The sequence below is a fragment of the Pseudochaenichthys georgianus genome, chromosome 4, assembly GCF_902827115.2.
Source record: "Pseudochaenichthys georgianus chromosome 4, fPseGeo1.2, whole genome shotgun sequence".
Taxonomy (NCBI): Eukaryota; Metazoa; Chordata; class Actinopteri; order Perciformes; family Channichthyidae; genus Pseudochaenichthys; species Pseudochaenichthys georgianus.
In genome coordinates this window covers 18944151-18969946 of record NC_047506.1, presented here as the reverse complement: position 1 = coordinate 18969946, position 25796 = coordinate 18944151, and the positions used below count along the sequence as shown (strand labels likewise).

Sequence of the window (25796 nt, the reverse complement as noted above, 5' to 3'; positions counted from 1 at the left end):
TGTCAAAACAAACACATTTATTTAAGTACACATATATCTATAATATACAGACATGTCAGACAGAAAAAAACGAGTATGATGAATAATCCCTACATTACTTAAAACAACTGTTTTTGTTATAGGTTTTTAAAAAACAGACATTTTGTTGACATGAGTGTACTGTCCCTTTATTTAATGGTATTTATTGTTTAACTTTATATCGTTTCTCTACTGTTAACTTTTTATACTAGTTTCATCCATTTTGCACATTTAACCAAATTAATTTCACACAAGGAAAAACATTTATGTTTCACCTTTTTTGTGCCTTTTTCAAAGAAAAGAGTGAGAACAATCTCACAAGTAAATGAATTGAAATACATTAATAAATTAAATGTGGACAAGTTTCAACAGTAATGTGTAGAGAGTGCTTTTGGGTCGGGTACTTTAAGAGACATTTAAAAAAGACTTCAGACTTAAATAATAAATCTGACCTGTATGAAAGAAACATTAACATTTGTTATAAGGAAGTAAAAATGGACGCACAGGAAAATACAAATCATAAGTGCAGAAAGACACTGAAGACACTGTCAGCACTGAGTTTGTTAAAGAAAACGTTTCAGTCGGCCGTGGACCTTCTGTGTATGGGAATTAAACCCTTTCTTTCATTACGTTGGTAAAAGCAAATCGATAGCTTTTGAGGCTGACGAATGTTATATGAATTGCCTTTAATTAAAGTAAAGTAAAGCTTTTTCATTTTCTATTCACTCAATGCTGAAAAGTAAGAGAGTGCAGCCGTCTTTAGAATCGTGTTTTTGTTTTGGCCTTAGTCTATGGCATAAACTTAGCGAGTGGCATCAGCAGCAGTGAGAGCCAGCAGGGTGGAGAAGATGGAGAGCAACCAGAGAACATCGAGAGCATGTTATCACATAATGACAGCCCAGCAATGAAAACACACTGCTGTGTCTCCAGGAATAGCTGCTCAGTCAAACTGGTCAAAGTAAGCGAGGGAATTGAAAACCGTCGGGAAAAGATGAAAAGACGTTTTTACAAATGGCTTTTATTCTGTCTTCATCATGTACAAACTATTTGGACAAGTTAAAATAATAATAAAGTCTTACAATAGCAGTTGCTTTTGCCTGTGATTTGTTAGGTCAAACCAAATTCAGCCATATAAAAAGCAGGGCTTTTAAGTACTTGGAGTTCAAAACATTAAATATAGGCACTGGAATTGCTTAAAAGGACAAAAGTTTTAAGACAACAGCATTGTTCAAAGGCATCCTCCGCCACTAGCAGGGAAAGAGCGTTTGCATTTCAGATAATAAGCATGAATCCACATTAACAAAATCCTGTATAGGAGGAGCAAAAATACAAGTTAAGCTGTCACAGACTGGGAGGTTATAGTGGCAGCGTGTGGTGCTGTGCTGAGTTGCAGACCACAGGAATGGCCTATTTTAGGAAAAGATCTCCTCCTCTGAAAGAAGAAAGCACAGCTCGACTCCTCACCGAGCGTCCATGATGTCTGTGGGTAGGATGTCTGGTTTGCCACTCGGGCTCTGTGATATCTCCCCTGACCAGGGAGAGGGGGTGACCTGATTATAGAGGACGTCCTGAGAGACAAAAAGTGGCTCTTTGAGATTTAGGGTGTACATGAGGAACAGATTGAGAGCCACCATGGCGAGGAGTGGGAAGAAGGTCAGGCCTGATCCGAAGCCTCTCCAGGAGCTGCACGCGTTCAGGCTGACCCAGTAAACCAGCCTGTAGAGGATTAAACAAGACACAGGAAACTAGATCAAGTTCAAACTTCACTGATAAAAAATCACAACCGCCCTGACAGTGTTTCATTGAGCATGATTACTAAAGCCTGGCTCACTTCAGCAGAAATGTCTATATCCAGAAATCATGACCCAGTAACTTCAGTTAATCCACAGATCTGGTTGTGATCAGTTTCATTTTGCAACTATTTTCTTTCTACCAAACTGAACGTGCCAACCATCACAGAAGAAAGCGGCTTATGCTCATTAGTTTGCAGGCTTCGGTTAGTAGAAGGAAAATAGTCCCTACATGAAACTGCTCACAACAATCTATGGATATCTTTTTATTAACTGCTGGTTCATGATTTCCGGAGAGAGACATTGTTGAGTTTTTCACACCAAGAAAAGTGTAATTCCAAAATTAAATAGCACTACAGTTGGAGGAAAAATATGTAGTTTTGATCTGGGGTTAGATGCCCCTTTAAGTAACAGCTTCAACACAAAGATCCCCCTGGGGTCCCCCTTTGAGCCTCACCTCCCGAAGAGATGAAAATGGCGACCAGAATGGGCACCAACTTCAGCTGGTCTTGAGCAGAAAAGCGGCCATAACGACGAGGTTGAGGACGTAGAGGAGTAAACTGTTCCAAAGACGCCGTGACAAACCGCTGGTGCAGAGCCCGTCCTCTGGGAAACGTCTCCTGCAGACCTGAAGGACGCTGTGCAGAACTGGCACACTGCACCCGTCAGCATCGGCTGCCAGGGAAGAAAGAGCAATGAGTCAGTTAGCATCTTGAACCAACGCCATTTTTACAAAAACAACTCCTAGCTGCACTTAATTTCCTCTGACAGCATTAGCTGCTTTGTCATTATAACATCTTAATTTGAATACAGCAACCGCCGGCAGAATAGCCTGCATGTAAATCCTCCTCAGTGAAACCAACTTGACAAATGGGTGAGAGGGAAATGACCTGGAGAGGATTTGGTCTGGATGTTTTTTGCCACCTGCCCTCTGGTTTCTGGAAACCCCGGTTGGAAAGTGATTAAAATATTCTGAAACAATTAGGCCACAGCTTAGGAGAGGAAAGAAGCAGCCAGCCTCTTATTGTAGTTTCCATTTAAAGCTGTGTGCAGGGGAAAGAAATTATGCTTCTCTGCAGAGGCCCGGGGAGACGTCTGCTGCACTGAGGTTGGAAGCACATGAAATTAAAGGGGACAGGAGACATTGAAGCATTCCGAGACGAGGCGGCCAGACAAAACAAATCCTCTCTTAATCTTTATCTCTCATTTGTACCGATCACATGGCTGTTTTTTCAATGTTAGTGTGCTGGTGTGTGAAGCCTACCTAGCAGGATGGGGATGGCGGCCACCACGCAGCAGCAGAAGGTGAACACGATGCGGCTGGCTATGTCGGGGCAATCTGGGGCTCTAATGGGGACGTAAAATAGAGTGCAATAGAGGATCCCGGCTGCACACAGAAGAGAGGCCAGGATCTGAGAAGATGCAGGAACTCGGCCGCTCTCAACAGCATTTACACTGGCAGCAGCGGCAGCAGCACTGTCCCCGATCTGAAGCCTCCTCTGCGGCCTCGCAAGTCTCTCCTGGCCCCTCTGAGCTCCACACTGCCAGCTCAACACTCTCTGGCGGGGGGCCTATCAGAGGTTGACCTTCATCGACAGTGCAGTCAAGATTGGTGGATTCTGGGCTCCATCTCGGTGTGTCTGTAACCATTGGGAATGTCTCCCTGAGAGGCCGGGGGTTGGAAAGCTGATGCAGTTTTCCGTGGCAGCGTCCAAATTGTGTGCTGTGATGATGGGACTGGAAAGATTTTGATCCAGCTCCCCCTCCTCCTGCTGATCGGTTCCTGGATCCTCTGGGTAGTCGCCATCGGGAGGCTGGTGTCCGGGAGCAGAGCCTGTGCAAAGCAGAGCAGATTTTAATACACAATCCTAATCCATAAAATAAAATGATAAAATAAGATATGACTTGTTCTCATGCAGTAGTATTGCATACAGCTGCATTCAACATCAAACAATCTGTAGCCAGAGGCAGACTAAAACATTACAAGAACAAACAATACAAGAAGAAGATATATAAAACAATATTGCCTTGTAAGATTAAAACCATACAAACAAAGGCATTATATAACACATACTGAGAGCATTTAGCTGCAGACTCACACTAATCAATCACTCCCTTACTGCTTGTCGACCCTGGGTCTCAAGTAACATTTTGGATGGCAGGATTAACCTATTAGGAGGCCCCGGGCCAAAACTGCTGTTGGGCCCCTATTGAGCTGCCCTGCCCCCGTCCGCACTTCCTCCACGTTCCCACAGTTACATGGACACAAAAACCAACCAGTAGTCCTGCTGAAACATGATCACTAGTTTTTGTGTCAACTAGTTAACCATTTTAACATAAACCATTTAAGAGTATGCATCACATAAAGACTATCAGGTAAAGTGAAGCAAGAGCCCTATATCTGAAAAATGACAGAGCATTTAAGCACTTCTGGGCAGTAAATGGTTTTATTGAATGTGTTTTTATGTTTAGAGGCCTCAAATAAGGTCCGTGGTTTACACAAATTGAAGAGATTTCCATATTTTTTTCCACGACATATGTCAGTAAATACCCCACTTGAATTATGAAGCTTTCATGTCTTCAAAAATAGGATTGGTAACAAGCGGTTAAATCATACCACTAAACGTTGACACGCGGAGTCCACATTTAGTTTAGCGGTGGTTGTGAAGTCATGTGGCCGTGGTGTAGTTCGTTTTTAGCCATACAGTAACTTTCTACTTGAGGTAATTGTATTCACACTTTAAACATGGTTAACAGATTATATAAAAATATTATTCTGCCAAAGAAATGTGTACATTTTTATAAACAACAGAGCTTATTATTGCTATCTTGTTAAATTGATGAATAGTTATTTTTAGCTTTGAATGATTACAATCATATTATATATAACCAAGTTTAGTTTAGTTTACATCAAGAAATTCACAGCAAATTGCAGAAAGTAGAATTGTGGACATCTACAGATGGGCACTCATCCTTTAAAAGGGTGTTTTCATTGTTGCAATAGGCAATTGTATTGACGTCTTTTAAACATCAGAATATTTTTCCCTGGTTCAGAGGTTGCAAACATTTCACATAAAGGTCTCCTGTCTGTTTTGACTTAAGAGCAAAACAAAAACATTTCATTGTGTCATGCACAAGCCCAGTCCACATGGACTTCATGAGACACCACAACTGCTGTTGCAGTGGGGAAATGTCGAAAAACAACATGAAACAGACAAAGCACTTTGTCTCATGTCTGGAGATGGACAAATAGTATTTGCTCCACCAAAAAAGGCTCCTTTCCTAAAACACAACTGCCGGTTTTGTTTTGTCTGTTTTAATGTTTCAGAGAAGAACACGAAGAAGGACAAGTTAGAATGTCCTAGAATACTGAGTTATGAAACAGGAAGCTTTAATCTCAACTAACCAAAGCCCTTTCTCTTCATGTTGCCTGTTTCTAAAGCAAATGGTAATGTACCTGAGTGAGACTGTATCTGGACCCAACTTACTACTGATTATAAGGAGACAAGATATTAAGAAAGGTTTATCAAACCTTTCAGTGCTTTGTTATGACATCACCAGCAAAATAAACAAATACTGATATGTCAACCTGTATGGACATTTGAATTGCAAGCATTAATGTTGATTTTGTCCAAGAGCTCCTGCAGGTAGTGTTACACATCTGCTCAATCTTAGAAACTGCTTTTTATTGTGCGATGCTTATTATCTGCTGCCCTGCTTTAATCAGCCCTGATTTCAACTCTCTTTGCTTTCAGTCTGGACTCAAACTCCACTTCAGCCTCTGCTAATTGCTCTGGCTTTCCCTCAAATCCTGCAGCTCTGTGAGACAGACGGAGAAAAGAGGCTCTAATAACTCACTCCTCGGCCGATCGGTTGCTGGTGGCTGTTCAAGGGAGTGCTGGGAGCCGGAGACGGAGTGGGAGGACGAGTGCAGCTCCTCCACCGAGGATTCTGGGCTGTCTGACACCGGCGCCAGAGAGATCTGCGTGTCCAGGTCCAGGAAGGGGGAGAAGGAGAGCCGGGTGGGGTCTATGTCCTGGAGCTGGTTGATGATGTCACTGATGGACTCCTTCATGCTGTCCAGCTCCTTCACGTTCTGCCCGTTAGTGGCCTGAGGCCCTGAGGTGCTCATAGTCACACAGCCTGAGAGGAGGAGGGCCAGACACAAAAACAAGACCAGAAACCGTTAAAAACACAAAACCAGGGACACACAGGGTCGTAAAACCTGCTCCATTTTCTTCAAAGTGTTGGAGAGTCGGAAGTGGTGCATGCCTTTTAAAAAACACCCATTTATCTTTTATTAGATTCACTATTCACTTTCTTTTAAGCAGCAAGTTCAAAGTGCCTTTCAAAATATTACAAAAAACAAAAATGTTTAAGAGAGGAGTTGTTTTTAGATATTATCTTTTTATATTTTATTTGTTCCCCTTTCTTATACCTGTGAAGCTATTTATAGCTTCTGCTTTAAAAACCTTCAGTTCACCAAAGGCCTTCTAAATTAGACAGTATGGGTCCTTAAAACTCAAAGACTGTTGGGACTTTATGTGGAGTGATGTCAAACTGGTCATGTGGGAAAGGGGCTTTTTTTTGGTGAATAAAGGAAATCACCGTTGATATCTTTGTGGATGGTTATAGAATATCAGCACCGATAGCTAGTCAGTATCTTACTCTTGAACGTCACGCTGCTTGTGCATGTTTGAACTGTTTTATGACATTTTGGCTCAATATTCTGTTTTATTATTTTTCATGCTTTTGCTATTAGTTTTGTTCGTTTGTTTTTGTCTTTTAAAACCGGGCCCCACGTCTTATAACTTAATGCTGAAGTCACTTTTGATTGATTCCTTTTGAGGATTGATACATTGATCTTAACAGTGATATCGCTTGAACTGGAATTAAATGGCTGAAATCAGTGTTTCTAACATCTTGGATATGAACTTACATGGAACTATATCATAAAGCAATATTTCAGCACCATACTTCCCAATCTGTAAGGCCTCTGACCCTGTATGTCAGGTTATGACCTCGGTGTGGTCATGTGGTTTTGAGCCTTGCTCTTTGTCTTCCAGGATTTTTAGGGATAAAAATGTCATGTTGAATATTTGTTTAGGGAAGGGTAGGTGTGTCCAAAATGTAAATTGAGAGATGTTTAAAGGAAGTAACCATATGTAACTACTCACATGTAAATAGCAAACTAAGAAAAAAGGAATACATGAGTTTCTGTAATATAAACTATCGTTTTTTAAGGCATTACATTGTTCCTTCTGTCAATCCCCTGATCACCCCATGACTCATTCTGACAGACCTTACAATGAAGTACAGAGAGTTTCAACATTAAGGAACAGGAAAGATGCTGGTCTTTGGGTATATGAAAGGTGCTATTTAAATGTAAGTAATTATAATTATTATTAAGATGTCCTAAATTCAGCGGAAAACATTTGGGTTTTGGGTGAGATGTGAATAACCCATCACCCACTGCATCTACAGTGTTATAGAAGTGATGCCCCTTCATTTTGTACACTGTTTACAGACCATGGGGGAACGTTCTCCATCAGAAAAACCAATGAGTATAGCCTTTCGGTAATTTCTTACAAAAAAAAACTTAATTCGCTCAAAAGTAAGCTACAAACAAAATGATAGACGCATCTGACAAATGACTGTATAATAAACCATGCGCCTTTGTCGGTCTGCCGTTATTTGGAACTGCATGCTCCCTTTCAGAGGTTTTCATTAACATCTGCAGATTCAGTTTGGAGCGTTTTCTTCAGGATGTTTTTGGCGCACATCCAACAGTGGCGCAGAATCTGCACGCAAAATCTTCGGCATGGGACCTTTCTCCAAATAAATGGGCACGATACCACAGAGCGCACATAACTCATTGGGCTTTAATGTCGTAGAGGAGTACATCTCGCTGGTTATCAGAGCTGGCGTGGATGTGGAAACGCGCGTAGGGGGCAATGTGATTTACTGCCCATAGAAAAAAAAAACACGTTTCTCCCGCTGCTGGGTAACTCTCTAACAAAATGTGTTTACAATTTCTCATACACACAAGTAAAGTCTGGACTGGTTTTGAAGAGGCTGCAGGAAATGCCCAATTTGGTGATATATAAATCAAACGCGCCTGCATGAATGTGCGCGTAAAGGACACAGTTTTTCTCAAATAGCAGCAGCGCTGAAACCTTATATTAAGTGGCCATTCAGCAGCAATTACAGCAGTTAAAGTCGGATTTCGGGCACAAATGTGATTGAATACAACTCCATGAAATGCCTTCCAAGCGGGGTATTCTACTAGAAGCATGCGGCATATAAATGGACTTACTTTTGTCGGAGGTTGCAGAGTATTTGGTGAGTTTATTCTTCTGGCAGGAAAAAAAAAACCTCTCCGTCCTTCTCTGCCTTTCTTCCCTCCCCCTCCGTTTGCTTTTTGTCTTCCAGGATCCTGAACTTCTGAATCAAATTTCAGGTCGGACAAAATACTAGCATTTTCCTCCGCCCACAATAGTTTTTTTCTTTCCTGGGTACCATGTCGAACACCATATGGAGCAAATAAAGCCCGAAGGAGGAGGAGGGGAGGCACCATCTCTCAGTTTACCTCCAAATTCAACACTAACAATCACATCATCACAAAAACGAGTTTAACTAAACAGGACAGTAAACATTAACTCTCAAACTAAAGCTCAGTGATCCTTGTATTTTCCTACGTGTACTAGTGTAATGACGTTACAGCACCACTGTGTGTTGTCCTTTATTTATTACAACACCATAATGAGCTACAAGCTGTTCACAAGGAATTTATAATTCCACATTTGCAGCCTGTGGATTCAATTAATGATCAATAGTGTCTTTAATACTTAGTTTATATGGATATAATTGATCTTTGTTTTTATAATGACTCGATTGGCTCTGAAATTATTATTTGATCGACATATTTCTCATCACCAGCATTTCAAAAAGCACTTAATTGCTTAAGTAAGATACATACATATTTGCTGTTTTTAAGCCTCTAAAATGGGAAGCTTTTCTGTTTAATATCATGTTTTGAAATAGCAACTGAAAAAAATACCAGACCTTTGGTGTCCCGAGGCTTCCTTTCTCCGTTAGACTTTATAGTCTAAAGAAGGAATTAATTGTTCTTAAGTATTTCTATATCACTATAATATAGCAAATCTGTTGAACAATTAATTAATTTAAAAAACAAAAACGTATTATGCTGTTTTTAAGGAGTCGTCATTGCTGCAGCAAATAACATTAGATCCATGTCTTCTTTGAAAAGTAAGAAAGTGAATATTATAGTATTTCTGTATTACCACAACCTTAAGCTGCAAAGTGATGACACCTGATTCCCACATCTCTGCCAATTGCTTTCCTGAACCCGACACTGGTGGCTCTTTCCTGCTGCACAGGAAGTGAAGGGTTGTATTTGTTCAGCAACAGGAACCACATTAGAACTACTGCTCAGAAACACAGCTGAAACACTGAGTTATGATAAACACAAAATAAAATACCTGACACGAGTTTCTGACAAACCAGCAGAGGATGTATACCGGGTTCAGGCTGTCCTGTGGAATATGTATTATTTCATAATATTAACAGTGACAGGATGACTCAGAAATGTGACTTCATTCTGATTAATCAGTTAACTCACTGAAAAATATTCACAGCTGTCCATTTTAACATCTTCCTCCTCCTCCTCCTCCTCTTCATCATCATCATTGGGAAGCAGCTCTCATGACAAACTTTAGAATGAAATCAAATATTATTTCACAGAACTGAAACAGATTAAACACATCATCCTGGAAGGGAAGCAAGTGTGAGTGACAGGACAACTTTATTTTCATTGCATACAAAAGCATATCTAAAATATACAGAGATAACAGCAGTTGATTAGATATATCATTAATAAATAAGAAAATCAAAACTACAAAAATCATATTTCAAGTTTTTTTTTTTAAATAATACACAAAAGCTGGGCAGCAGTTTATTGCCCTGTGGAATGAGTCATGGAGACACAAAGTTTTGGTGATGAACAACCAGCAGCATGTTTGAAATACCGATCCGTCGTCTTTTAAAGACATCAGGTCCGCCACAAAAGGTTAGCTAGTTCCAACTGCTTTTAGCCAAAGCATAAGAAAGAAAACACAAGCTGTGAAAGTCACATCAAGTCGTTTCAGTGGGGGGGGGGGGGTGGGGGGGGGGGGGGGGGGGGGGGAGTCTTGTTAGTCCTCCGACAGCAGCCGGTGGAAGTGATCCTTCCTCTTCTTCAGCACCTCCCGAAAATCCTCCTAAAAAAATATAACAGGAGATATTTGGCGTGAATGATGAAACCGGGGAGGAAAGACAACAAACCTGTTGCTGCAGATAACCAGCCGCTCTATTCAACTGACTGAAACATCTAGCAGTTGCCCTGATCAGAGGAATAAAACTGAGGGGATAAAAAACACAGGGAAGTCTGAGGTCATAGTAAAACCCTTCTACTACTTTATGGATCAATTCTTCAACATTGCAAATACATTTGAGGAATTTAAACTTTTCTCTAACAATCTACAAAGTTTGCCGCAACCCTAGACATCTAACACGTCTAGCTGGTAAAACATTTAAACCTTTACTATAATGAAGAATGGGTCATACATTTGGAAGTGTCTTGAAAAAATGTGAACCGTTTATAAGATTATTGTCACGTCTTTAAAAAAATATTGTTCTCATAGCATAAGTTATAAACTTAGTTTTTCTTTTATCCCTTACCACAGGTGCTTTTTTTTCATGTGTCCAATAGTCTCAGCTGGGAAGTTTGTTAAAAAGTGTGTCTGTTCAATGTTGCAACAAGTTTTAAATCATTGATGCAGTAGTGATTATCACAGTTATTTTTGCTTGAAATGCAGATCCCTAACTTCAATCCCCCATTCATAGGATCTGAAAAATACTGGTGTGTCAGTATGAAGAAGGCTTTTGATGCATACATATAATACGTAATAATCATAAAGCTGATAAGACGGGGTATATGCAGGAGTCCTGAAGTCAAATGTAATACCTTTTAAGACCCTTTCCATACATTTTAAGACCTCATCGCCACTTGGAGTTCTAACCGGTTACATTGGCGACACACTTTACCTCACATTTACTATATACAGTATTGATAGTCCTTCCTCCTTATCTTCCAACGCAAACTTGCATTTCCCCATAACGATGTTGTTTAACAACCGGCGTAAACGGACCTTCGCGCAATCGAGCGTGCGATGTCCTGTTCAGATGACGTCAAATCCAACGGGATGCCATAAATAAACTACACAGAATCACACTACAGGGATCTTAAGATTCACAGATTCGCATCAGTGCACCGGCATAAACGTTCAAGATGCGAGTGCACCGGTTGAAAGAGTGCACATCGGCTAGTTTGGGTTGAACTCGCGATGCATCGATTGTAGCGTCTTTGCATCGGTAAAAAAACGATTCATTCATATAATATCCCCTCATCCAGTCAGCACTCAGCAGAGACGATCTTTGCGTCGCACTACGGAGGCCGAGAGTCTCAGTTATCAACACACATGGAAATCGAGGAGAAAGAGAAACACAGCGCACCGAAAGATGGTCAACTTGAAAAATCGCTCGCAAATTGAAGCCGTGCCGCTTTAAAGTACACAAGTAGTATGAGGAACTTAGCGACGCACATAGAGAGGCGACATGGGGTCTGCGGCTGAAAAGGGAAACCTGAAAGTTAGACATAGAGTTAAATCACTCAGTGAGGTGTTCTGTCAGAGAGAGTGGTGTTTAGTTTACAGCAGCCTGTGACGGCCAATAATAGTTAAATGTCTTCCTTACTGTAAGCAGTTATGAAATACCTGTTTGTGAAAGGTTATTTGTATTCTTTATTGTTCCTATAGAAACCACTGCTTTCTGCTCACTGGTGAGTTAGCCTATGGATGAGTGTTCAGCACATCAGGCAGCAGCTGTATGGGCATTGCACTATGGTAGCTGTTATTTTCACATTGTTAATCATGAGCAATGCATCCTTACATTGTTTAACTGTGAGGTGTTATACAATTGTCCTGTAATCTGGAGAGTTTTTTAAGGTAAAAAACAAACGGCATAATGGGATGCGCAGTACTAGTAGAGAGAACCAAATATGTAAAGCACTTTTATGTTAATTTATGATTTGCTGCATATGAGGAATACAACAAAAATCCTCTGTCGTACCAAATTGAAGTATCATTATTTTTGCATCGTGTTGAATCGCATCGTATCGCCCTGTATCGCATAATGTTGAATCAAATCGTATCGCAACAGGGGTGAATCGTATCGCCTGGTGTTTCAAATGCATCGTTAATGTATCGTATCATTGGCAACGTATCGAGATGCGCATCGCATCGGCCTCTGTGATGGAGATGCACATCCCTACACTACACACCTACGCAATGATTACATTCAGGCACACTTTAGAATACAACCTCTTTGGACAATTTATATACTTATTGAAAACAAGCTACAAAATGTAATACCTTGGAAAATGCCGTTGAATACCCTTCATTTTCGTTACATTTATTTATCAACTTTTAATACTTTTTCAGACCCCGCGGACCTGTAAGAGGACAGACTTACCGCTGCAGACATTTTCTCCATGTAGGGGACGAGCTTCTGCAGTTCTCGGTCCTCTGACTCCCCGGACCAGCTCTTGATGGGTATCGTGTTCATCAGCTGCAAACCACCCACAATTTAAATGAATAAGGTCTTCTATTTCTTTTCACTCTGATAAAAAAAAACAATAATATATAATGTTTTTGATGTTATTCAAAAGACAAGTCTGATGATATTCTACACTCTTCCCTATTGTCTTCAGTTAAAAAAGTACTGAGAGACGAACTCCTCTCGTGATTTAGTTTCTCTCATTGGACTTGCAGATTAGAAAAGAAGGTGCATCTCAGCAGCCCTGCCCATTAACAGCAATGGAAAAGACACAGCATCACATCTGAAATCATAGTGCTTACATGGTACGGGTATGTGTGGGGGGCGTTATCCAGAACAACCGTCTTGGCGAGATCCCTCCCGAGAACGCCGAGATCTTTGATGTAGTGTCCGAGGACGCAGGCACAGTCGTCCTGATACAGGCGATGTCTGCAAGAGAATGCATCACGTTTAAAACCCGGTGTTAGGATGGTATGTGCAAGATGTCCTTGTCTGCCTCTCTCCCTCCTAGATATTCAGCGGCCACTTTAGGTACATCTATACAATCTAATGCTAAACAGTACAACAATCTTTGCCAAATATTCAAATATTTAATGTTCACTTTTCTTGTAAGAGTGCAATAATGCAGACAAGTCAAACACTTTTGAATTATTCAAAAACAATCTACATTTCCTGGCGAAAATGTCTGTTACTTTACAGTCAGTGCAAACGTCACTTACAATATCTGAACTGCCTGAGAGTTGAGAATGAAGCAAAACCGCAAAAATATTGAACTGCAGAGCTAAACAACAATTTAAAACTCACTATAAACTCTGGAAAGTTAAGGTGAGAAACGGGTCGCAAAGATAAATATCTGTAGCTTCTACTAGTAGGGACTCATCTCACATTGCTCACACTTTTATACGCTGTTTTAATAAAACAATTGGCATAAAGCCACTTTCACTGAGGAGTGGGGCTTGAGGAATATTTAAGGACACTAACAAAGTAGGGCAGAATTTCTTTCAGAGTGGGGTTGTTGCACTAACGCCTCTTTTTAAATTTCATGCAGAATTTGGTTTCTCAGAATTCTTGTTACGTGAGGTTTTGGTCGATTATCTGTTCATCCCTTTTCTAAGAGACATCAGCCACCTGAGTCTAAGAGACATCAACCACCTGAAACCAAAATAAAATGAATCTCTACGGCCCTCATCGAAAGCGACAGTGTAAGTCAGGGTAGGAGTCAGACCACAAGCAGAATATGTAAAGTTTCTGAGCAGATGTCAGAGTCACAGACAGGTCAGCCTGAGCGCTGCCGAGCAAAGAGTTTATAAAACACAAGTGGACCCATATCTTATGGAGACATACCGAAACAGTTTTCTCTGCGGGTCCAGGATGTCCAGTATCTTCTCTGCGTATTCCTTCTTTGCACATGTGTAAACAAACATCTGGAACAGAACAGACAGCAGCTGGAACCGATTTCTCACAAACAAGAACTCAACAGGGCGTCAAGACCCCACGAAAACAACATTTAGTTAGAATAGAATAGTTTAATGTCATTATACATGTACAATGAGATAAATGTTTCTCCCTTTCAAGGGTGTTGAGTATACACAGAAAAATAAGATTTCAAAAAAGGTTCAGATTAAAAGTTAAATATGACAAAGTAGTCATATAGTATTATAGTACATATAGAAGGGGCTGTATACGATCTGAAAACATCAAACAAGTAGGAGTGATTTACTGCATATTAAAAACATCATTTAATTCACTCAAAACAAACTCAAGAGCCAAATACACCGATCAATGACAAGACAATTTAATATCAAATAACTCATACCTCATAGTTTTTGGCCATGGCCTGCAGAAACTCTTTGACATATGGTCGTAGGATCATGTAGACCTGTTGATAACAAACCAGAGATAATGACAACATAAACAAATAGGATTACACACATTTCTTATAGGGCTAAACGCACTGAACTGATTTGTCCAATATCCTATTCCATCATCAGTCAGTGGGCTTCCAACTCCAAGACGTGCAGCATGTGGTCACCTTGTACTGATGGTCCTGGAAAGCGGTGTTGAAGGTGAACTCGGCTTCCTCGATCACATTCAGAGAGCTGAACATCAGGGTCTCCTCCTGAAAGAGCACAGATCAATGTGGCTTACATTTGGACTTCAGAGGCAGAGCACAAACAACTCTGAGTCAGGACAGCAGCGCTCCTGCTGAAAGGTCAGCCCAGCCGACAAAGTCATCTCAACATTCCTGTGGTGTACATCAAAAAATAAATCATAAAAAATAGAATCCGGGTGTGACCGCCTCTGTTCTTTATAGTTAAACATCTACTGAAATGAGGGGACATAATAATAATAAGATATTTTATTGATTTATAAGTTGAAGCTCCATGTTTAAAAGGTTTATAGCGCAGTATGCTCAACATAACTATCAAACACGACATACAATAGAAGGAAGGTTCGTATTACCCCAATCTAAATCAAATATGGGACAGAAAACAGTCATGCACAGAGCCATGGTCAGCTGGAATTCTTTACCTGTCCATATCATTCCATCAACATTTCAAAAGGTAGTTAAAAAATAATCTCAGTAATATAAAGTAAAATTGAACTGTGCCTGTGGGTATGTATATATATATATATATATATATTATTATGTACACGTATTTGTATTTTTTGACCTTATGATGGCGAAAATTGGATGAAGAGCCGTTTTGTTTTATGTATGTTTTGTGTGTGTGTGAGGACCCCAAGAAGAATAGCCAATGCTCATGCTCGTGCTAATGGAGATCCTAAAAAAAAACGCAAAGATTTTTTTAAGCTACAGAGGATTAAACTCACCAGGTCGACCACCAGCGTGGCCTCGGGGGTGCTTCTGGTCTTGGGGGGAATATCTGTGATTTGTGGACGGGAATGTTGCGACTGCGACGGTATGTTTTTGACGAATGTGGAGCTGGAAAATAAAACAACACTCTTAGAAATGGAAAAATGTTAATAATTACATTGAAATGTACGTTATGTTGGACAGAGGCTTTGTACGTACGGACTGAAGATTTCCTCATCCTCTTCTCCAGACAAGAGGTCAATTGAGCCAAATCCAAACACACCTTGTTCTGGGCTCATCAGCACGTCCCCAGAACCGTCACATTTCATGTCTGGAAGGAAAATAAAATTCAGAGCTTGAGAGTTCAGTTCTTTTCATCGTTAAGCAATCTATACCAACTCCGACTGTCAGCTCACCACAATGTCCTTCTTATTTGATACACCCCGGGTGGGAATTTACCACAAGTCACCAGAAAGACACTGGTACATTCATGCTGCGGTTCTTAAGCAAGTTTATTCCACCAGGCACTTTCATCATACGAAAAGAAGAAAAAAAACATTGAAGGAATGGCTTGATCTTTTCCACAATTAATGAAAAGGGACAATAACATGTGTACTGTTTAATATAAGTATGTTTACTGTATCCGTTGATGGCCCTACAGTCTCTAAAGAATAGAGAATTTTAGAGTCAGCGCATGTACTCACTCTCTTTAGTGGGTGTGAGGAAACGCACAATGGGCGAGTATATGTTTCTGGACGTTGTGTTGCGAGGCGACACTGGGTCGATCTCTGACAGAATGCGCTCACGTTGCATGATGGGCCTGATGGGAGTCTTGAAGGCCAAATCTAGTAAACAAAATCAGACAGTCAGAAAATATAAAAGGGAGAAGGGGGCAGTGCAAGGAATACATCCTCAGGAATGAACAACATTATAAATAAAAAGTATCCTTGGAAAAGCTTGAAGCTGCCATTCATACCAGATTCTCCATCATCGACCGCGATAGCTCTCTTCCTCAGCCGACCACGAAGCAGCGGTCGCCTTGTGATTGGTGGGATTTGGTCATATGAGTATTGGGAGTCATTAGCCGAGGTCTCTGTATCCTACACAATAAAAAAAGAGATCAAAAAGTAATTGAAGTGTCAATATAACTGTTGAAATAATGAGGGTAATTCACCATTTTACTGCAATTCTCCATAATTAAATGTGTATTATAATCTAAAATACATCCAAATAACTGAAGTGGCTTTGTGCAACATTATGCATAAAGCCGTAGTCTTTGACACAGACAAACATCAACACTACTAATTGTGCTATCATTCGAATTCAGAAAGACAAAAGGCTAAGCTAAGAGAAAGAAGAGCTGTCGTGTTTAAAAGTTTCTGCCAATGCCAAACAGCTTATATTTGCTGCTGACTCTTGATTGGATGATTGAGGTCTGATGAAACAAGACATATTGGCAATTTAGCTATTTATTCGTTTAAGGGCAGTCATGTCAGGCCTTCTGGCTGCCCTATGAGACCGGTGGTTGGCTGGGTGAGGTCTGTTCACGCATTCCGGATTGTTTGGGCAGCGAGCCGTCGGCCATATCGTCCTGCAAACCTGTAGAAGACTGCCTAAGTTTACTAATTGTCTTCTTGGGACTTCCACTTCGCAACCTGTCTCTGACATCCACCGTTATATAAAACGTGGCCTTAAGTTGCTGGTGGGTTCACTCCAAATAATGGTTGGTTGGTTGGGTTTTTACACCCCTACCCAGGCAAACATGGCATGCAGATTCTTGGAGCAGACACCAAAGAGGCTTCTCAATACTCGAATTTCCCCTCCTCGACTCGGGAACCGAGGAGAGAGGAGCCACAGGGCTCAGTGCTCGGACCTATTTTGTTCACATTATATATGCTTCCGTTAGACAATATTATAAGGAATCATTCTGTACATTTTCATTGTTATGCGGATATATGCTATATTTATCAATCAAGCCTGATGAAATTAATCATCTAAATAAAATTCAAAACTGCCTCAAGGACTTAAAAACGTGGATGACCTTAAACTTTTTGATGTTAAACACGACCAAAACTGAAGTTATTGTACTTGGCCCGAAGAATCTACGAAACAAATTATCTAAATATATACTAACTATGGATGGCATTAATTCGGCCTCCAGTGAGACTGTAAGGAATCTTGGTGTTATATTTGATCAGGATTTATCCTTTAACGCCCACATAAAATCAATTTCATGGACCGCCTACTTCCATCTACGTAACATTGCAAAAATCAGGCATATCTTGCCTCAAAACGATGCAGAGAAACTAGTCCATGCATTTGTTACTTCAAGGCTGGATTATTGTAACTCCTTATTATCACGGTGTACCAAGAAGTCAGTCAAGTCGCTTCAGCGGATTCAAAATGCTGCAGCTCGTGTACTAACCAGAGTTAGGAAAAGGGACCACATTACTCCTGTTCTGGCTGCCTTACACTGGCTCCCTATAGAACACAGGATAGAATTTAAAATTCTTCTTCTCGCCTACAAAGCCCTTAATGGGCAGGCGCCATCTTACCTTAAAGAACTCATTATACCCTACTGTCCTACTAGGGCATTGCGTTCCAAGAATGCAGGGTTGTTGGTTGTTCCTAGAGTCTCTAAAAGTACAATGGGAGCCAGATCCTTTTCTTATCAAGCTCCACTTTGTGGAATCAGCTTCCAGTTTGTGTTCGGGCGGCAGACACCCTATCCGTTTTTAAGAGTGTGCTTAAGACCTTCCTTTTTGATAAAGCTTATAGTTAGGGCTGATTAGATTCAGCCCCTAGTTTTGCCGATATAGGCTTAGTTTGTCGGGGGACATCTTACTTCTTCCTTCTCTCTGTCTATACCTGTGTACTCTCATGTTCCGATTAACCCAGCTTCCCCAAATGTCTTTCTTTTTGGTGTCTATATACGCTGGGATCCGGAGTCATGGATGATCCTGCGGTCCTGTATCGCAAGCCCTGGATCTTGAGTCGTGGCCGTGGTCCTGGATGGATATCCTCGTGGATTCATCTTCCTATTATACACACATGCATTTCCAAACATTTGGACTACCTATGTTGCAGGCGGTTAGAGAAATGAGGGCTGAAGTCGAATAGTCCATTTAGCTTAGGAACCTTCCTAAAGGAGTGAAATGACCCGGAAGTCCCTCAGTGGCAGCCATGATAAGTGCCGTTCTAATTCTCTAGAATGATGAGAATGATAGGAAAGGAGGTTTCAAACTTCCTTTATAACCTCCTTTAGCTTAGGAACCACTGGACCTCCCTAACCGACAGGAGAAGCGAAAATGCTGCCCCACAATGCCTTGCAGCCGCAGCATTTGCCGTCACTCAACAGTCGGCCGTTCACGGAAACAACCGATTATGACCGAGAAATGATATCATGAAAGTTACGGTGCTTATTAAGCATTTTAAAACATAGGTGGTAAGTTGCCAAAGTGCTTTGTTTTGCACGTTCATCAGTATTATAATCAAAAAGAGAAATATGAACGTTAGTTTTCACTGAAATTATCAAATAAAGTCAACATTTCAGTCTTTACTGAGCTGTGTGGGGTTTGTTCAACTTTTAAAAAGATGTTTGAATGGTGATATACACAGTGATAGATGTTAAGGACTAACATTTATAATAAATACATCTGTATTGATTGTAAGATCTTTAGTTCATACAATCATACGTATTGGGATCATTTGTATTAATGTGGACCGGAGGGAGAGGGTGACGAGCATAAGTTTCACTTTCCTTTTTTATTTCAATTCCAACTTTGGTCAGAGAAACCTCTGTCGTCCACGTTCATAAAGCAAAGCAGCAGCATCAGAGCACGGTGCAGAGTCTCTAGATGAGTTTACAGTAGTCCCTCGTTCTTACTAAACATCCATGTTGTAGTCCGCTGTATAGAAAACGGTGGTTTCCATAGTTTCCCCACAGCAGCAGACGCACACAATGACGTCCGCTGGCGCATCATAAACACGTCGGATAGTGAAAGTGCATTCGGATTCTCTAAAGTACCGCAGTCTCTTCTCCTAAATCCTTTTGAATTCTCCTATCCACTATCCCTTAACCCCGTGACGTTTCACTCAGAGGTCAAGGAATAGACGATCGGGTTAGAACTTAGGAGCTGATTTTTAAACTATCCGACTGCAGCCGAGAATTCCTCTTCTCTGAGCGGTCATTTTAAAGAGACGTCCATTAATGTTGACAGGAGGCACAGCAGCCCTCTGTCTGATGGACAGATGTGTTCATGATGACTTATATATTTACGTTTAATTCATTGACAGTGCGGTATAATGAGACACACATATATTTATATAAATATATTCAATTTAAAGTATGAGAGCACTCTCATAATAACACAATCAGAGACTGGATATATCCCCCCCCCATTACACGGTCTCACTATGGTCTATATGTTGCAGTCTTAAAGCATCCATTGAAGGAATTTAATGCATACAAGCAGGAAAAGAAAAAGTTAGACTCGAGGTGTGAGAAGGGTATTTTTGTAGGGTATGATAAAACAGCCCAGCATACCTAGTCTACAACCCTACAGTGTCTACAGTGTTCGAAAACACAGGCAAGTGAATTTTGTCACAAAAAGTATAGTCGAGCGATATACACAGACTGATTTTGAGGCAAGTGATGACGATTTTTATGAGAAAAGGTTTGTATCCACCAAGCCAGAAACCCAGGGGACTGACTCGTGTCCAAAAGAGACACAGGAGGCTCGAACGGAGACTATGACACAAACACTCTGACAGGAAAGGGAGCAGAAGGTCAAAATAGAAGCTATCCCCAAAGAGAAAGGAAGAGACCTCAGTATTTAGAGGACTACGAATGTAAAGTACAGTGTGAGGACCAGAAGTATGTAAACTGCAACAGAGTAATGTGTAATGTACCAAACACCTTTAAAGAGGCCATACAGTCAGCAGAGTCAAAACTCTGGACTGATTCTATGCCGGAGGAAATTAATTCTCTTAAGGAAAATGACACATTCACCACACTACCAGAGGGCAAAAATGCAGTGGGGGGTAGATGGTAGGGGTGTTGAAAATAATCGTTTCTACGATGCATTGCGATGCGGACGATTCGGTATCGATGCAGTGACGGAAGATAATCGATTATAGCGTAGTAACGTTGCTTCCTGATTTTCCGGCCGCGGCTTTACTACAACGTTTTTTTTCTGTCACTTTAATATCAAATCGGTCGGTGACGCAGAGATCAGGGAACAGACGTGACAGCGGCACAGCAACACCAAACGCGGAGCAGTCTGCTTTATCCACCAACACAAGAACACCAGTCCAGAACCAACAGCAGAAGGACCCGCTCTGAATCACTCTGTGTCGCTGCGGCTCAGAGACACAGGGATTTATGTTTTTCAAAAATAATCGCGTTACAATCATGTCAGGTTTTTGGTGGATTTAACTAAGTCTTGGATTGCAGAGTATTAATGTCCTCTAGCAATTTTCAGACGATATATATGTGAGTAAAGTTTGTGATGGCAGGAGGAAAAAAGCTTCCGCGATCACCGTCTCCCCTCCGTTCCTCCAAACCCCGCCCTGAAAATAATGAGTGACAGGCTGATGGTGACCCAATAGAAACTTTATTATTCACTTAATCACTGAGATATAATGAAGCTAACTTAATCTCATACATTCATGGGATTTATGTAACAGTAAGACAGAGAATGTAAGTGTGCACCCACATGCAGTATTTTTGTTTGTATATGCTATTGTAAATACTCCTGTTGTCTGCTGTGTTCAAACTCAAGTCCCGTGTGTGATGCCACATTCAGGACGTTCAGTGTTTTTAACAGAAGACTGTTGCTAGAAGCTGCAGCTAGACTGCAGAAGCATTAGTTTTTTGTTTTTGAGGAAGGAACAACTTCACACACAGATATAGGGAGGCTAGACCTATACAATTCATTTATTTTGGTTTATAAATTAATGTCAAGCCATTTATGTTATTGATTTCTGAAGCACTTTCTAAATAATAAAAAGAGAGTTCATATGTATTTACTGCATGTATGCATTGATGAAAAAATAAAACATGTGCAGTAATATAGAAAATTGAGGATGCAACGCATTGGTATGAATCGTGATGCATCGGGATATCGAATTGAATTGAAGACAGGATAATCGTAATCGAATCGTGAGACCAGTGAAGATGCACAGCCCAGATGGGTCTATCCAATCAAAGAAAACACAGAAAAGACTGAGATATATAAAGCCAGATATGTTGCAAAGGGATATAGTCAAGTGGCAGGAATAGAGTATAAGGTAGACATTTTACCCGACTGCAAACATGACATCAGTAAGAAGAGAAGCTTGATGCAACTGCAGCTCAACATGACTTACACCTACATCAGATGGATGTTAAAACTGCGTATTTACTGCTCCATTGATTGTGAGCTGTATGTACAGCAACCTGAAGGTTTTGAGGTCAAGTCAGACACAGATGAAAAGCTAGTCTGCAAGCTGAATAAATTCACTGTATGGGTTAACAATACAATCTGGAAGAAACTGGAATAAATGTTGCATGATCATCTCTGTGAGAACGTTTTGCACAAAACCCAGCCTGATCACTGTGTCTAGCAGTGAAAGGAATAGAAAATGAGAGGATCATTCTGATTATTTGGGTGGGTGACTTGGTTATCACAGCTAATGATATTCACACAATTAATACTGTGAAAGAAATGTTGAGCACGAAATTCAAATGAAGGATCTTGGGAAACTTAAACATTTCCTAGACATTGACTTTACTCAGGAAAAGGAGAAATAAAGATAGGTCAAAAGAAATTCATTACAAAAAATACTGGAAAAGTTTGGTATGAATGACTGTAAGCCAAGGTCCACCCCGTGTGAACAGAAACACAACTTTAATGATGATGGTGATGCTGTTGGATGCAACACAATACCGTGAAGTGGTAGGCAGCTTAATATATTTATGACATCTACACGGCCTCATCTAAGTTGGATAGTCAGTAAACTGTCACAGTATTTTTCAGAGCCAAAGCAACAACACTGGTTAACTGCTAAACATGTATTGAGGTACTTAAAGGGCAGAATTAATCAGGAGCTATGTTTTAAACAAGATGAAAAACTGAAACTTGTTGCCTACTGTGATGCGGATTGGGCAACAGACCAAAATGACAGACGGAGACAGGGTACTGTTTTAGTCGAACTAGCAATGGGCCTGTTATTTCTTGGAGATCAAAGAAACAGCAAACAGTAGCTTTGTCGACATGTGAGGCAGAGTACATGGCACTGGCTGCCACAGCACAAAAGAGTTTGTATCTTGTGCAGCTAATAGAGAGCATGGACAGTGAGGGTCAATATACTCCTGCGAAAATCTTTGAAGATAACCAGGGTGCAATTGCTCTATCCAAGAACCCAGTATGTCATCAACGATGTAAACATGTGGATATCAAGTATCATTTTGTTCGAACTGTACTGAGTGATAACATGATAACCATTGACTATTGCCCTACAGCTGATATGGTTGCTGATATTTTCACTAAGCCTGCAACAAAGGTCAAAAGTGAGAAATGTGTATAAAGTATTTGTTTGGAATGGAATGTAAATAACCCCAGCAATTTTAAAACACTGTTATTGTGCAAGTGAGTGAGTAAGGTGTTTACATTTGAATTCATGCTGAGAAATTGTGCAGTAAGAGAGTAAGTGGGGGTGTTGAATTATAATATATGAATTTGTTTATGTAATACTCTTATACTAATCACTTCCTGTATTCCCGTGATAAAAGGGACACGCGCAATAAAACGTGTCACTTCCGGTTGAAGCAAAGCAGACGGTGTATGTGTGTATTTATTCCTCTGTCACGTTAAACTATGTTCACGATATTCCTGCCCTAAGATCATGGCATCGATAACAATCATTATGTAAATAATTAGAACACGTCTAATGCAATTAGATACAATTTAACAGCTGCACCTCGGTCACCTCCGAACAACCACTACGTTAAATGAATAACCTTCTAGCTTCATGCTGTTAAGAGTTATTGCACGGCTGTTGTTACGCTGCATTAGCTTTGAGCTTGGTGTAACGTTACCTAATAAAACTGGCAACCGTATACCTGAACGTTATCAGCCATCCTCCCATTTTAACGCTAGCTAACGTAATGCTTATCAGTTTCGGGTGCAACTAGCAAACATACAAATAATGTATTATAACAACACTGGTGTTTTGTCAAAGAACATGTGAATTTGTTCTTCCCTGATTAAGTAAAGTAGATCACATGTAGTGCACAGCTTTAGCACAACAGCAGCTAGCTAGCATTAGCAACACCACCTACTGTTATGATTTGAGAACACTAGCTAGCACCAAGCTAAACAACGTCCGGGTAACGAACATCACACTGCCCCAGCCTAAATACAGAAACTAACAAGGTGACATTTGTGTTATTTTAACAAGGTAGATTACTGAGGATACAAATCGTATCAAACTGCTCTGTGTTACCTTGGTTTGCAGAGGGCTTTCGGTCCATGATAAACTGGTTTGTCTCGCTTTGTTGGACCGTCGGCGGGTGCTTCTCGGCAGCTCCGAGCAGGATGTCGTAGTGGTTGTTTGAGACCTGAGTCTCATTTTACTTCTTTAAATGGAACTGTTTAACGTAGAAAACATCAAACTCGTCCACTGTGATTAAGCTTTCTAGTCCGATCGCTTTGCCCCCTTCTTTATTTCCCCCTGCAGTCCGGGTTCAGGGTGTAGCTCCGCCCCGTGTCTTCTCGATCAGCAGCGTGTTCAAATCTGCCGGGTGCGATAGGTTCAGCACTGCGGGCAGCGGAACTGGGCGGTGCTTACGAAAGCTCCAGGCTGAAGTCGAAGGCTGCAGTCGAATAGTCCATTTAGCTTAGGAACCTTCCGAACGGAGTGAAGTGACCCGGTAGTCCCTCAGTGGCAGCCATGATAAGTGCCGTTCGAATTCTCTCGAATGAAAGGAAAGGAGGTTTCAAACTTCCTTTATAACCTCCTTAAGTTTAGGAACCACTGGACCTCCCTAACCGAAAGGAGAGGAGAAAATGCTGCCCCACAATGCCTTGCAGCCGCAGCATTTGCGTCACACAACAGTCGGTCGTTCACGGAAACAACGATTATGTCGGAGAAATTATATCATGAAAGTTACGGTGCTTATTAAGCATTTTAAAACGTATGTGGTAAGTTGCCAAAGTGCTTTGTTTTGAAAGTTCATCAGTATTATAATATGAACGTTAGTTTTGACTGAAATGATCAAATAAAGTCAACATTTCACTGAGCTGTGTGGGGTTTGTTCAACTTTTAAAATATGTTTTAATGGTGATGTACACAGTGATAGGTGTTAAGGACTAACGTTTATAATAAATACATTTGTATTGATTTTAAGATCTTTTCATAGTTCATACAATCATACGTATTAGGATCATTTGTATTAATGTGGACCGGAGGGAGAGGGTGACGAGCAATTATAAGTTTCACTTTCATTTTTTATTTCAATTCCAACCTTGGTCATAAAGAATATGTTTCTCTGTTGTCCACGTTCATAAAGAAAAGCAGCAGCATGAGCACGGTGCAGAGTCTCTAGCTTAGGAACCTTCCTAACCAAGCGAAATGACCCGGAAGTACGTCAGTGGCAGCCATGTTAAGTGCCGTTCCAATTCTCCAAATGAAAGGAAAGGTGGGCTGAAGTCGAAGGCTGAAGTCGAATAGTCCATTTAGCTTAGGAACCTTCCTAAAGGAGTGAAATGACCCGGAAGTCCCTCAGTGGCAGCCATGATAAGTGCCGTTCGAATTCTCTAGAATGATGAGAATGATAGGAAAGGAGGTTTCAAACTTCCTTTATAACCTCCTTTAGCTTAGGAACCACTGGACCTCCCTAACCGCAGGAGAAGCGAAAATGCTGCCCCACAATGCCTTGCAGCCGCAGCATTTGCCGTCACTCAACAGTCGGCCGTTCACGGAAACAACCGATTATGACCGAGAAATTATATCATGAAAGTTACGGTGCTTATTAAGCATTTTAAAACATAGGTGGTACGTTGCCAAAGTGCTTTGTTTTGAACGTTCATCAGTATTATAATCAAAAAGAGAAATATGTAGTTTTCACTGAAATTATCAAATAAAGTCAACATTTCAGTCTTTACTGAGCTGTGTGGGGTTTGTTCAACTTTTAAAAGATGTTTGAATGGTGATATACACAGTGATAGATGTTAAGGACTAACGTTTATAATAAATACATCTGTATTGATTTTAAGATCTTTAGTTCATACAATCATACGTATTGGGATCATTTCTATTAATGTGGACCGGAGGGAGAGGGTGACGAGCATAAGTTTCACTTTCCTTTTTTATTTCAATTCCAACTTTGGTCATGAAGAATATGTTTCTCTGTTGTCCACGTTCATAAAGCAAAGCAGCAGCATCAGAGCACGTGCAGAGTCTCTAGATGAGTTTACAGAGTCCCTCGTTCTTATTAAACATCCATGTTGTAG

General features: G+C 40.7%; 1 protein-coding gene and 1 pseudogene across 1 annotated transcript; both read right to left on the bottom strand.

Annotated features, from left to right (window-relative positions):
• Positions 1-1039: 1039 nt before the first annotated feature.
• On the bottom strand, positions 1040-9984 carry LOC117445575 (transmembrane protein 79-like; annotated as a pseudogene).
• ctdspl3 (CTD (carboxy-terminal domain, RNA polymerase II, polypeptide A) small phosphatase like 3) lies at positions 9984-24504 on the bottom strand. The gene is made up of 11 exons (XM_034081802.2): positions 23788-24504; positions 16277-16400; positions 16005-16145; positions 15520-15631; positions 15318-15429; positions 14515-14601; positions 14299-14361; positions 13827-13906; positions 12785-12911; positions 12399-12494; positions 9984-10087 (listed from the first exon to the last, which is right to left on the bottom strand). Exons 1-11 carry the CDS (start codon positions 23911-23913, stop codon positions 10022-10024), a joined length of 1134 nt encoding a protein of 377 aa, XP_033937693.1. The 5' UTR covers positions 23914-24504; the 3' UTR covers positions 9984-10021.
• Between the last annotated feature and the right edge of the window lie 1292 nt (positions 24505-25796).